Here is a 13,952-nt window from a genome sequence, read left to right as displayed (position 1 = left end):
GCCGACCACACCGCCGCCGCTGCCGACCACCCCCTCCTTCTGCCGGCCGACCGCCGTCGTTGCCGCATCCGACCACCCCCTCCTTCTGTCGCCGTCGCCGGCAGACGCGGCAGCCGCAGCCGCAGCCGCAAGCCGGCCGACCGCCTCACCGCCGGCAATCACACCGTCGACCGACCACCACCGCCGCAAAAGTGGAAGGGCAATTTTGTCAATTCAACAAAAAATTATGAATTATCTCATTCTTAACAATCATACCAAATATAATATTATTTTATCATTATCTAGTTCAATCATTCTTTTTATCATTTTTCTTTTAATCATTTCATAATTTTATCCTCCCACCACACGTAGCCTTACAGTTACTTGGGATGTGAGTGAGATCAGGACTATTTTTTAGTAGCGTCAGAATAGAACACGTCTCTCCCTCATGGGGAAAAGGATTATGCGTATTCCGACATTTTATAACAAAAATTATTTATCCACTGATCCAAATTAAACAAAACGGCTTTGAAATATCTTTAATTCTATGCGCAAATGATCAAATTCGTTAACATGTATTGTTTCTAAACTTTCCTTTTAATCAGGACACTTATCGATCATACGAAACATAATCTATCGTACTTAATATAATCAAAACACAACCGTTAATAATATCAGTCATCAGATATTTTGTTAAACGTCCCGTGACTGGGATGATATCACGAATAATTAAAAGATAAATTGAAAGATAAAGATAACATAATCATTGGCAACTTCAATTATCATACAACTTTAATGCACGAGATCAACTTCAATTATCGTACGACTTTAAATGCAAGAGATGATACAAAAATATTGAATTTTGTCAGCAATCGATGCCTTAATATAGGATCACGTTAAGAGTATCCATACATAACATATGCAATAATTTTAGCTGGACAGCAAAAAAAAGTCGTCGATATAACTTCCGCCAATGTGATATCAACCAATTTGCCACGGCATACTGAGAAAACTGAAGAGAAGAACAGCAAATAATGTTCATCTTGTGTGACAAAACCACATCTTTTCAGCCTGTTCAAATGATTGAAAGGTTGTAAATTATTCTACAACTTCGGAAGTTTGATGAGTCCACCCACATATCAATTCTACCAGGTACAATGGTTTTGCGCGGTAAAATCTTTAAACGAAACAAAGCTGATACTCATTGTGGCCGCCATTCTTATCAGGTTTCATCAGGTTCAAGCTATGTACGAGTCTCAAAAACATCTCGTATAAAGGATTTCGAATATTCGTGGACAGTAATCCCTGTGAAAATGAAGTGGGTTAATTACAGATCAAGCTGTCCGCATATGTGCTCCACCTTAAAATGTAAGATGAATTTACAATTCTGGTTTCGGTTTCAGATTCAATTCTTTTCTAATTTCTACAAGCCAAAAACGAACCGTCGAACAGAAACATAATAGGGTCTAGCTGCTGGCATTTATAGCACCACAAACCTGTATCCTTTCCAAGGTCGGATCACCTATAGCCCCACCATGAAATATTAAGTTTAAAAAAAGAAATTGAACAGAAGTTTCTTACCATCACGGGAAATTGATATCACAAGGATGACCGCTATCTTTTGTTGCTTGTGGAGCATAAATATCGAAGCATATACTCGTTTGAGGAACAGGTATCAGCCAGATCTTTATGCAACCGAATAACTGAATTTTGCAAGGTTCTAAGAGCAGGTCGCAGGTTTGTGAAATTCTGCTGAATTACGGTGCCATGGAATTTGCACAGTTCCTAAAAAAAGCCAAAAATACAGTCACCATTTGTTCTGCAATTCAAATTGCTGTTTTTTCATTTGCCAGATAAATATACGATTAATGAGAGCTTTTATATAACCTGGCACCATCTAAGAACGAACTCCAAATGTGGACAATTTTCCAGAAGATCTGCTAGTGCTTCCACTAATCTCTGCAAATATTTTACAGGGACTGACGAGGCGACATCTGATATATCTGTTGGGGCGACCGTGAGAATACACTTCTTTATTAGGGTAGCTTCATTCATTCGCAGACTGAGAAATAATGCTCTTTTCGGCTGATCATCTTTCAGTGCATCATCAACTGCCTACTCAACAAGACAAGACAGGGATCAGAAAAGTCTGTTATGGGAGTATTTCAAAGGACTGACATGAATTGCAAAGGATTTTCAGTACAATGTAAAGAAACGGGACTGGGTTTGAGTGCAAATTAATCGGCTCGTGAGCTTTTAATGCCACTAAGAATACTATCTGATTCATATCATAAGCCATCAAATTAAAACAGAAAACAAACATGTTCAAGTATAATTCGATGTTCAAACAACATTTCTTGATAGAGAGCTCGATGATTAAATTTTGAACAAATCATGATTTAATTCAAACTCTAAATCGATCTCAAATCGTTCATTTTTTCAAATCTTGAGATTGAGCTTGAATATGAAACTAACCTCAGGAGTGACATCCATGTCAAGATCCGTGGGGTCAAATATGAAGGTATCGTCCATAGAATACAGCAATACTCCTTCAGTTGTTGCTGCTGCCCAACTCCGGCCAGTTGGTGCAATTCTCAAGCATTTTGTTCGAATAACAGGCCTTCCACGATTTGGCATTGAACCAGGTAAATCATACGCCAATTTATCTCGTGATTGCTTTTCCACGCCTTCCTCCATGTCACTATCATCGTCATCAATCAAATCCAGTGGACCTGCTTCGCTCATTTTTTTCGAATTTAAGAAATCAAGAACCCCATCTAGTGATAAATTGTGTGTGATTTGGAACCTCCGCAGCAGGACCTGATACATTTACAAGAATTAAATGTAATAATATATAGCATGTATATTACAGAGAAAGTGGTAACTCATGTCATTTTGTTACAAAAATAATTCATCACAATCATGTCACTGAATAACATAAAGAAAATTGCAGCGAGATAAACTATTATCCTACAAAAGCTCCTGTAAAGCACGTGGCTTGAATTCAAACTAACCTGGTCAGCTACATCGTACATACAAATATATTTACTATTTCCCCCAGCCAATATGTAGCTACCATCAGAGGAATAACACAAAGTTGTGAAGCACTTTCCAGCAGTCGAGTTTGCAGCTGACCTCCGATCGGTCATAAGACGCCCACCAGCAATGTCTCTACGCCCTTCAATTGTGAACATTTCCAGGCCTTGTAAAGGATCCCAAAAATGAATTTGACCATCTAGCGTGCTACAAGCCATCTGTTTACCATCAGGACGGTAAACAACTGTTAGGACATCATGCGTATGATCAAACTTTTCAATTCCACCTTTTCCTTCGAAAATGTCCCACAAGCGGACGGTTTTATCCCACGAAGAGGAAGCCAAAATAGCCTGCAGGGTAACTAGAAAACTCTTAACAGGGACCAATTACCAACAATCCATCGATCTAAGCTCCAAATAAAAAACACCGTCAAAGAACATTATCTATTCACAGCTGAAATTTAAGATAAATGATGAGTTCAATGAATCACGAGAGGATGAAAAGTGGTAGGTTAGAAAAATTGTTTCCCATAAAGAACTTTACCTGAGCAGGAGAAAACGTTAATCCATGAACAGGACCCTCATGGCCACTTAGAACATCCAGTAGTCGTGCATCCTTCATGGACCAAACAAATATCTACAAGTATTTGCCCAATACCAATTTATCAGTAAAATTATATAGTCATATGTTTCGTATCATTTAAAATATCAAGTCTTAAAAATAGCAGTTATCAAGACCTCAAATGAATCCAGAGTTCCAGCACAGATGATGTCACCACTCTGATCTGATGTTAAAGAAACAAATTGCTTTGGTGTAGGGGTCACGAATATTTTGAAGTTGCGATAGCGGAACAAATCGTATGCACGAACAGTCCCATCCAGAGATGCACTCAGGAGGCAATTCTTGCTAGCCATGAAATGCAGCGCTGTAACAGCATTCTTATGTTCAGAAAATGTGACGAAACAGAAGCCTGTTGAAACAGTCCACACCTGTACCAACAAATTTTAAATTTCTCGTTTATGTTGTTGAAATACCAGAAAACAAAAATAGGCAAGACAATATATATATATATATATATATATATATATATATATATATATATATATATTAACGCCTTTGTCCTTAGGACAAGTTTGATCTTTATAAAAAAAAATAGATACAAGGACACAATGGAGCAGAAACGAAAAAATTTAAAGGAATTCTGATCCAAGCCTCATCAGAATTGCTCAGTTAGCAGTAGTACTATGTACTCAGAACAAAAAAATATATGAATAATTAGAGTCAATTGGTTGTGTTGCTGACAAAATGAAAAATAGACGATATAGTGGAGCTCGAGCACAGAGGAACAAATGGAAAAAACTAATGTGGTCATAAATTGTGCGTTGAACTTGCCTTGATTTTGTTATCATCTGCTCCTGTAGCCAATAGCTGTGAATCTGATGAATAAGCAAGGCAATTGACATCGAAATAGTGCCCTTGTTGCTTCAGTATATAGCTCTCTGATTTCCACTCCCACACAAGCAGCTGACCAAGCTTGGCGCACCCGAATGTTAACCAGTTTCCCAGGCCGTTAAATGTAGCTGTAGTGATCTTCTCTCTTGAAATAGATAACAAGTGAATGCACACAAAATCAGGCATCTGATATAGAGCAAAGACCCCATTAGAAAGCCCTACAACAAGCATATCAAGCCCCCGATGATAATCGCACGATGTTAACTTCGCAGGAGCTTGCATTAAATAATCCTTTTTCATCAGTTCCCATTTTATTTTATGCAATAAAACCCCATTCCCTCCATCAAACTCATCTTTTCCATCAGATTCTTTTCTTTTCTTCAAAATTGTCTCGTTCCCACTTGTCAAATCCTGCTCATAAGTCTGCTTTGGTGTTCCTGGAGAATCCAGTTCTGCTTCACTAAACCCCCATCTAAAAACCGCTCCTTCCCGTGATAAACTATAAACATTAGCTACTCCATTCGTTTTCTTATCCAGCCCAAAGAAAGCACCCACAATTGCATCCCTATGACCCAACAACAAACACGGCTTCTTAGAGTCACTCTTCTTCACCTTTCTCAAACAAAAAAGTCTCAAAGTCAAATCTTTGGACCCTACAATTACGTAATCCGAGTCAGGACTCCAATCCAGACAAGTAATTCTATCATTACAATCGGCAAATGTTCGAATCAACTCAAATGGGAAAAATTCCTTCTTAAAACCAGGAGACCGCCATATCTGGAGTAGCTTCCCCGCAGACACAGCTATGAATCGCCCGTCAGGGCTGAATTTCACGACGGATATTCGGTGTTTGAAAGATATTCGGTGAAGGACGACCCGGCGTTGAACGTTTATAAAGAGGCAGCGGTTGTTCTCGTCAACGGTGAAAACGAACACACCATCCGATGAGGCGGCGATGTGGCGTAGGTTGGTGGAGGCCTGACATGGCAGGGTTATGGTCTCGGATTTTAAGAGGTCTGTGACGGAGATTCGGTTGCCGATCGGTGAGATGAGCAAGGTGTTGTTCACAACGACGACGTTTCCCCCGCGGTAGGGAGCGCCAACCAGGTTTTGGAATCTGTAATTCATGTCTAACTGATTCCACGAAACCGACGAGGGAGGGTTTATAATTGCTTAAACCCTAATCAAGAAAGCGTGTCTTGTTATAAATGCGATCTTTAATCAATTCATATTCCAATAAAATTGAGTTTTCAAGAGTTCAATTCAACTGATTTCAATTCAAGTGCAATATCTATTTTATCAAACATACGAAATGAATTTAATTTTTATTACACCATCAACTATTTAATTTTTATTACACCATCAACTCCAACTGCAGCTAATTTTTTCTTGAGAATTCCACGTCATGCTCGTCTTCACTGGTTGAATTGAAAAATGAACAACTCATCTTAAGATAAAATATAAATTTGATTATGCATTAGATTTGTTGATGAATTTATTGATGTTTTAGATTGTTTTGGTTTCTTTATTGATAATTTTTCTGGAATTAAATTTTCATATTTTAAATTTGTTTGATGATTTTTTAATTATTATTTTATGTGCATTATGATTAATAAATAATAATTAATTTTTGAATTTACAAACACAAATAATAGAGAAAATTATTAATTTATAAACTTCTTTGGCTATTTATATTTATATGATTTCTAAGAGTAGCTTAGTAAAATTTTAAAATTCCAAATTCGAATTTTTTTTCTTCAAACAAGAAATGGATTTAGTGATGATGGTCGTCTCCATGACCATTCAGGAGGTCCGCCGGGGGCCAACAACTTCCAACTGTCAATAAAGAAAGCTCGGTTAACCTTTGATAGAAATAATCGGAAAGATTTAAAAGAAACAGATTATGTAGATTAATCATAAAATGAATCATCCACTCAACATCAGAGGCAGATACATTTGCTAATGATTCATCCATCATTCATCTTTTATTAAGCCCAAAACAAAATAATCAGAGAGAAGCCTGATTAACTTCCAAAAGATTTTAATTGTCAACACTGCCAAAGGATCAGTATGCTTTAAAAACTGATAAGAGTAACTTCATTTAATACAATAGAAAACCCATCTCAGGACAAACCAAGTATTCTCTGTGACTATTCTTCATTACAGTTAACAATATCGTCAAAAATATTACCTGACATTACCAAAGGAAAAACACATGCATTTAGAAGCTGTCACGCCCCGGGACGGAGGTTAGTTGACACCGGCGTTGCTCTCAAATTTACATTCGAAAACAACAAGCCTCAGAAGTACAAAATTCAGAAACCAGTCTTTTATTCATAATAATCATTGTCCGATACAAATGTCTTATAGCGGAAATGTAAAACCGAACATAATACTGTCTTAACAGATGCAGCGGAATCTAATTACAAAACAGAACTAAGAACAACGATCTTCATCACCAGCCTCAAAACTGAAGTTGTTCCCCTTCTTCTAACAACTTTCCTCGTTCTTATCTGAGATGGGTTTGGTGGGTGAGTGATATGATTGTCACTCAGTAAGCGGGGGCGGGAATAACTCCCAGTTTTCGAAATCGTTTTCATATAGAAACAGTAATACGAATAATATACAAAAATTCTTATTTTCATAACAGAAATCAATATTCAGTAGTCAGGAATCAGTAATCGGTATTCAGTAATCAGAAATCAGAAGTTTAACAAGTAAGCACTAAGCACGTTCGTGAATTTCATGGCTAAACTGATATCAGTCCCCTATATGTTCTCTCCTCTAAGGGGTGAGGCCAGTAATCAGTAATCAGTAACCAGTAATGTTCAGAATATATATTCCTACCATTAGTTCACTATGTTTCAGTGCTTCAAAATTCAGATATCAGAAATCGATCATACAGAAACTTTGCTTTAAAACATAAATCATCAAACTGGATTCAAGATATTTATACATAAGCCCACTTACAGTAATTTGCTAAATATTTCGGTTGAAGTCTGGAAATCTGTTTGTTCTTGCTACTGGTTTCTACTGCTCCGAAAAATGCACTCTCTTCGCTCTAATTTCAAGTGATCTCAAGATTTTGGTAACAACCATTTCAGATATTGAGGGTGCTATTTATAGGCCAAAATCTGACTGTTAGCCTTCCAATTAATCTGCCATTAACAGCCTTTATTACATGTTAAATGCTTCAGTTACAAGTCCTGAGCAGAACCAGTAGCTATCTGCTGGAATCTCGCTACTGAACTCTTCTGCTGCTGGATTTTGTCTGCTGGAAAATATCATCTTCTGAAATATGAGTTGCTGCTGGAATTGATAGCTTCTACTGAAATCTGCTAGCTGCTGCTACTGCTGGAATATGAGGTTCTCACAGAAGTAGAGAAATATTTCATGTAGTTTTCAATTAAATTTACAAGGTATCCCGCTATAGTTACACAGTCAACTAATCTTCATGCACATTAACACTTTTATCGCCTTTGAAAAACGTGAGTTCCTGTAAAAGTGTCCACACCTCATGCAAGTGAATTTCCACAAGATATGTTAAAAAACAATAGAGGACCCTACACTACACATGGAAGAACTGAAAGAAGAATAACGAATAGATTTCTCAAGAACCACGACCACGCATATACCTTTCAATCGATACAAAGATTGGTCATTGACCATGTTCAGTATGTAATATTTATGTATTAGTTATCAAAATTTAAAAGTTATCTTTACTTTCAACAAAGTATTGTTAGCATACTGAGCATTCGTGTGGCTTCCCCTTCTCTAACCAGAACCAAACAACGTCGTGTTCATCCTCTGTTGAATTTTGGAGTGTAGAACAAATGTTTAAAATAAAGTCTAAACTAAATGGACAAGAAAGTAAAATGGTTTCACATGCATATGACAGCAGATAAAAACTTACCGCCTTCAACTCCAGGGCATCCCACAATTCTTTTGTCATAATAAAACTTGACCACAGCAGGTTCTTCCTGCAGGAAAATAATGACAAATTGCTATCGGAAGATGTTGATGCAGATGTAGAGACCGCCATTACATGAAAAATTTAACTGTATAACATCTCCTATTGAAAAAAAAAAAAGGAGTAGATATAGTTGATTGAACTGCAACAACGGTGAAGTCATATCATACGTAAACTTTTAATTGATTCATATGATGAGAAACACATCTGCCCCTAGTTCCTTTCTTTCATTTAATGATATAACATGAGGTCCCTTCCACTTTAATACTTGAATACTGAGCATTGATTCATGTTCCCCTAACTCAGGTTCCTCTTTCATTCTCTCTGTCTCCCTATTGCTCTCTGTTGGGTATCAATGGGGAGGATGAGATGTCTTCGCAGTAAGAACCAATAGATTAATAATTTACAGGAAGGCACATCATGCTCATTCAGATATCTTATCTAGGATGAACAGTATTCACGGCGAGATCTACGTGATCGAAAAGTACATAATGAACATCATGCTCAAACAGACACCTGGTATGGCTTTTAAGTGGCAGCTCGTTTACATTAGACCGCCAGTAACTTAAGTTACGTAAAAACAGCTTCTTAAGATGGATCTCAAGACTACTCCTAAGCCAAGTACATGAGAGAAACAAAAACGAACATAACAGGCACGTAAAAGCCTTTGTACTCGTTTTCATTGTGCTATGATGCCTAGCAGTGCAGAAGCAGCTAAAACACTCTGGGCCACGCCGCAGTTGTATGGTCAGCATGATATATTTAATCAAACATACAAGCTACGAGAAATTCATGGAGACAGATGAAAACTCTGGAATGTTAAATTAAATACAAATCCTTAGGAATTTCATCACATGAAGGGACGACCATGTTTCAATCGCAAAACTAACAAATAATGCACTCCATCTGTTAGCAAAATGGAGTTAAGGGTGTGGTGTCAAAAAGAACACTTGTACAGCATATTATATATTCTTTACCATTGTAATTATATCCCTACCCCAAAACCACGCAAGCATCCATTTTTATTTAATTTATAGCAATCATATCATACATTTCACCACACACTTTTGAAGCTTGTCACTGACGACAAAGACTGTGAGTAATTACAATATATTCAATAGCTCAGGGTACATACTGTCTCAGACTATTATCCACACGTAATGGCGAGATAATTTATACGGACCTTTGTTCCAAATGGACCAGAAGGGTAGTTAATTTCAAGAACGTCCTTTCCCTAATCAAATAAATGCGATAAAAACAAGCACATATTGGTCAAACCACACAAAATTGACTTAAATAATAACTAAACACCAAGAAATAAGCCGAATTCAACAAAAAAATACTCACGGTAATCGCAGCTTGGAGCTCTTCACGCTCATGAACAGTAGCAATCGGCATTAAATCATCGACTATTATCGTCGCACCTGCACCAATTTTAAGCACATCCTGTTAGAGTATATGTAAGTCAACAGTCGACTAAATAATTTAACGACTAACTTGTAATAAACAGTCTTTATTTTAATATAATATATGTTTCATGATTTCGTTTTACTTTATTTTTTTACTCATGTAAACGGCATAGATAAAGACCTTGATTATACATTAATATAAATGAATTGTACTTCGATCTTGAAATTCATTTGTAAACACTGTATATTCTAAATTTGTTTCTAGTCGATTCAACCGCCTAAAAACAAGGATAAAGGCCGCTTGGGCTTGAGACTGACATCTGTGATGATGTGTATCGTGTTTCATGTTAAGGGCATGCAGATATCCAATCATACAGATGGGTAATCATATGATGATTGTACTGAAAAACCTTCCATCGGACTTTCCAAGTGGTTATCATTCATCGAGAGGAAAATTCTGTGGTTGTGATTGTACATCATTAGTCCTTACCACTTGGGACAACACTGAGGCTTTACATACTAGGATTGCGTTTTGACTCGTTTACCAACTCCGCGAGGGTCACAAGTTGGCGAGGTTGGGTGCAATTACGACATGTTTAGGAGCCAGTGAATTGTAGTCGGAAATTCACCGCTCACCTAAGAGTGTGGATATCATATGTGATCTAACGAAATAGTAGTGCATGAAATCTCTGGCCAGAGTGTAAGATATGCATTAGGGACAAGGAAACTCTAGTTGTGCAGACGACGACACTATGATTATTTCATGAATGTATCATATAGATATCGAATCTAACATGAAACCCTCGATGAACCAATTGTTGCATATGATCGGGATACATGAGATGAAGGGACCGTATTGTACGTTAATCATTATTGATTGGTTCTTGCAGGCACTATTAGTGATACCCAAGGAATCATAGGGCAATGCTACTAGGCGCTCTTACCATAATTCGATGGTTTAATCAGAAAATAGTTTCTGACATTCTCATGATCAAATATTGGTGCATGGAATGGGTCAAATTAAGGTAAGCTCGAATAAAGAAAAATGTCCTGAATCACAAATAGTTGTGAACCCACGGCTAGTTGTATCCCTGAACAATCGAGGATCACACAAGCACTAGATCATTTGTTCTTGTTGAGAAAATAAATTCAAGGAGTTGAATTTATATAAAATTATGAGATAATAAATTCAAAGAATTGAATTTATGATAATTAAAATTTGGAGATATTAAATTAAGGAGTTGAATTTATAAAAATTGATAATTTAATATTAAACTCAAAGGTTGAGTTTATTAAAGATTATTTAAACGTAATAGGAGAATGCATAATGTACTTGTAGAAGTATAACTCCAACATGCTAATTAATTAAAGTTTTTAATGGATTTTAATACATTAAATAATTAAACTAATTGGACTAAAATTAGTTAATAAGCTCATTAATGTTAATTAAAGAACTTAAACTTATAATTAAGGAAATTAGGTAAAGGGTTCAGGATATAGTATGGAGACCACTAACCCTAGCCTCCACTACTCCATATTTTCTAAACTACAACTCTCATCTCCTCTCCAAATATTTCGGCCACCTCAAAGAAAAAAATTAAGGGTTTGAGCCGTCAAATAATTTCTGATCTCAAAACAATTTTTCTTCTAAATTTTCTAGTGTAATTTAGAAGATGAACAAACACTCTAGTCGTGGACTCGATTGGAGATTGAAGATTTCAAAAACAACGTTCGCAGGGAATAATACAAGAGCTATCTCCTCTAACATCGTAATAGTTTGTGTCAAGTGAATAATTATAATTATTAACACCCTATAAATATTTAATTTGTTTAAATCATACGATTGTCCAAATACATTATTTGAATTTCAAATAAAATTTTAAAACTTTCGCAATATTTTGGACACGACAAAACCAAATTCCAAACGCATTCAACAAACAAAAAGAAACAGAACGCCCACACATCAACATCTCATTACATTTTAAGCCTCACACATGAATTTAAGGATCATGATGAAAAGAACATAAAGATTATGGTTTAGAGGCACACTAGAAGCAGTACTGAAATGGCGCGATATGACGACGGCAGAACGACGGATATTCGTCGGAACTGTAGAAGAAGCAACGACGAATCAGACGGGTTTCTGATTACATCGGACCAGGGCAAGACTTTAGAGGTGATGTGTGAGCCTTCTCCAATTTATTCAACAATGATCCAATTAGGGCCTCGATGTGATCGCAGCTCGTCTCTTTCCCTTCTTCAGCGAGAAAACACTGACAAATTGCAAAGTGCTGAAAATGAGATAAACAGGGAAGAAATTTTGTTTTATCTAGTATTATTTTAACGGGAACTAGTAGATAATTTTGCGAAAATTCCTAAAATTCATGTATTATCAACTTTGTACATTTCTATACAAGAGTGGGTCTCTTGTGAGACGGTCTCACGAATCTTTATCTATGAGACGGGTCAACCCTATCGATATTCATAATAAAAAGTAATACTTTTAGCATAAAAAGTAATACTTTTTAATGGATGATCCAAATAAGAGATCTGTCTCACAAAATACGACCTGCGAGACTGTCTCACACAAGTTCACTACAAAAAATGCCCAACGACAACGGTTGTTAAATCCCTTGTCGTATCCCTTTTAAAACTGTTGTTAAAGGATTCGCTCAAAGACAACGGTTTTTTCACTGTTGTTGTAGCTAAAATTAGCGACGGTTTTTAAAACATCGCCGCAAATAAAATTAGCGACGGATTTGTGCAAAACTAAATCGTCGCTACAATTAGCGACGGTATCACATAATGTCCGTCGCTAATTTTAGTGACGGTTTTTTCATGAATTCCGTCGCTAATATTTTAGGTAAAATAAAAAAAATTACTTTTAATAATTTAATAAATCTAAAAAAACTTACAATATTCCTGATCTTAACTAAAACTTACAATATTCCTGATCTTAACTAACACTTAAAAATTTACTAAAAATTAAAGCCAAAAAATTTACCTTATAACCTCGCTATATTTAGCGACGGTTTTAGGAAAATCGTCGCTAAGTTAAAACATGTGACGGGTTTCCTTTAAACCGTCGCTAAATTTAGCGACGGTTTTCTAAAACCGTTGTCGATTGTCCAAAAAACACGCTAATAGACAACGGTTCTATAAACGCTAAAAGACAACGTATAGAACCGTTGTCATTAACGGTTCTATAAACGCTCAAAGACAACATATAAAACCGTTGTCATTGACCCTAAAAACCGTTGTTTTTTACCCACGCTCTACGACAACGATTTTAGTGAAAACCGTTGTCGTATGTGTGTTGTTGATTAATAAATTTCTTGTCGTTGTTTTTGCCAATATTAAATATTATTGTTAGATAAGAGAAAAAAATCGAATTTATCGACCATTAATCAAAAGTAATTTATTCATGTCCACATTTAGAACGTGATAGTCGACTTTTAATAAAAAAAAACTGTATAAGAGTCCGTTCCAAGTATGTGTATGACAATATGAACTATGACTAATGGTGTAATGGAGAAGAGTTTCAAAAAATATTAAGGCTCGAACAATATAATTTCGGATTCGAGTTCGGGTCGAAAGAAGTTTTAACATGTTCGAATTTGGTTTGAATTCGATAATTTCAAAAATAAATCAAAATTTTTTTATCTAGTTCGAAAACTCGCGAACCTTTTTGGTAGATTCGCTTACACCCTAACTAAAACTCCTTCCGAATTTACGTGGGGGCAGGGTGGAAAGTCGTTCGCCCATAGAATTAGTCGAACAAAGCCCAACTGAGTTACCGAAAATAAAATGTTTTTAACAGTGACAGCAATGAACTAAGATGTCCAAACATCAATGTGGCTAGCCTCCTAGAGGATTATCGTCTAGTTAAGAGGGCAGGGTTGATCTCTCGACCTTCCACCGCAACGAATTTGCCAGCTCAATGGCATGCTCCCCCAGTTGGTCATATTCGACTAGACGTGGATGCTACCTGATACCCCTGAAAAGGCCCGGGTTAATGATAACCCGGGTTATCGGTTGAATAGCCCGGATCAGAAGCCAACTGCCCGGGTACTTTTCCTCCACCCGGTCTCTCATACAGGTACCCA

At 36.6% G+C, this 13,952-nt stretch overlaps 2 protein-coding genes across 6 annotated transcripts; both read right to left on the bottom strand.

Moving 5' to 3' along the window:
• Nucleotides 1-729: 729 nt before the first annotated feature.
• Nucleotides 730-5,667, bottom strand: LOC142549299 (periodic tryptophan protein 2). Of its 4 annotated transcripts, none has more exons than XR_012821157.1 (9): nucleotides 4,408-5,667; nucleotides 3,753-4,004; nucleotides 3,559-3,651; nucleotides 2,994-3,365; nucleotides 2,455-2,799; nucleotides 1,867-2,094; nucleotides 1,561-1,764; nucleotides 807-1,284; nucleotides 730-769 (listed from the first exon to the last, which is right to left on the bottom strand). XR_012821157.1 is itself a non-coding variant. In XM_075658165.1 (8 exons), exons 1-7 carry the CDS (start codon nucleotides 5,593-5,595, stop codon nucleotides 1,594-1,596), a joined length of 2,649 nt encoding a protein of 882 aa, XP_075514280.1. In that variant the 5' UTR covers nucleotides 5,596-5,667; the 3' UTR covers nucleotides 785-1,339; nucleotides 1,561-1,593. The 4 variants fall into 4 exon arrangements, 2 of the variants coding, with proteins under 2 accessions (XP_075514280.1, XP_075514279.1); XR_012821158.1 differs by lacking the exon at nucleotides 730-769 and having other exon boundaries at nucleotides 785-991; nucleotides 1,090-1,284; XM_075658165.1 differs by lacking the exon at nucleotides 730-769 and having other exon boundaries at nucleotides 785-1,339.
• A 2,276-nt stretch (nucleotides 5,668-7,943) lies between these two features.
• On the bottom strand, nucleotides 7,944-12,178 carry LOC142548159 (cytochrome c oxidase subunit 5b-1, mitochondrial-like). 2 transcript variants are annotated; one of them, XM_075656490.1, is made up of 5 exons: nucleotides 11,896-12,178; nucleotides 9,785-9,861; nucleotides 9,621-9,671; nucleotides 8,381-8,447; nucleotides 7,944-8,274 (listed from the first exon to the last, which is right to left on the bottom strand). In XM_075656490.1, exons 2-5 carry the CDS (start codon nucleotides 9,833-9,835, stop codon nucleotides 8,207-8,209), a joined length of 237 nt encoding a protein of 78 aa, XP_075512605.1. In that variant the 5' UTR covers nucleotides 9,836-9,861; nucleotides 11,896-12,178; the 3' UTR covers nucleotides 7,944-8,206. The 2 variants fall into 2 exon arrangements, 1 of the variants encoding a protein (XP_075512605.1); XR_012820921.1 differs by lacking the exon at nucleotides 9,621-9,671 and having other exon boundaries at nucleotides 11,896-12,172.
• Between the last annotated feature and the right edge of the window lie 1,774 nt (nucleotides 12,179-13,952).

This window comes from Primulina tabacum, chromosome 6, assembly GCF_025594145.1.
Source record: "Primulina tabacum isolate GXHZ01 chromosome 6, ASM2559414v2, whole genome shotgun sequence".
NCBI classification, from domain to species: domain Eukaryota; kingdom Viridiplantae; phylum Streptophyta; class Magnoliopsida; order Lamiales; family Gesneriaceae; genus Primulina; species Primulina tabacum.
The sequence above is the reverse complement of the archived record's forward strand: the minus strand, read 5'-3'. Positions and strand labels throughout refer to the sequence as shown.

Coding starts and splice junctions, on each gene's coding strand:
- LOC142549299 (XM_075658165.1), bottom strand. CDS start 5,595: ATGAATTACAGATTCCAAAACCTGGTTGGCGCTCCCTACCGCGGGGGA. Junction 3,652..3,752: donor GAACTCTGGATTCATTTGAG/GTCTTGATAACT, acceptor AAATACTTGTAG/ATATTTGTTTGGTCCATGAA. Junction 2,800..2,993: donor TGTACGATGTAGCTGACCAG/GTTAGTTTGAAT, acceptor TAAATGTATCAG/GTCCTGCTGCGGAGGTTCCA.
- LOC142548159 (XM_075656490.1), bottom strand. CDS start 9,835: ATGCCGATTGCTACTGTTCATGAGCGTGAAGAGCTCCAAGCTGCGATT. Junction 9,672..9,784: donor AGCTCCAAGCTGCGATTACC/GTGAGTATTTTT, acceptor TTATTTGATTAG/GGAAAGGACGTTCTTGAAAT. Junction 8,448..9,620: donor CTGGTCCATTTGGAACAAAG/GTCCGTATAAAT, acceptor ATTTTCCTGCAG/GAAGAACCTGCTGTGGTCAA.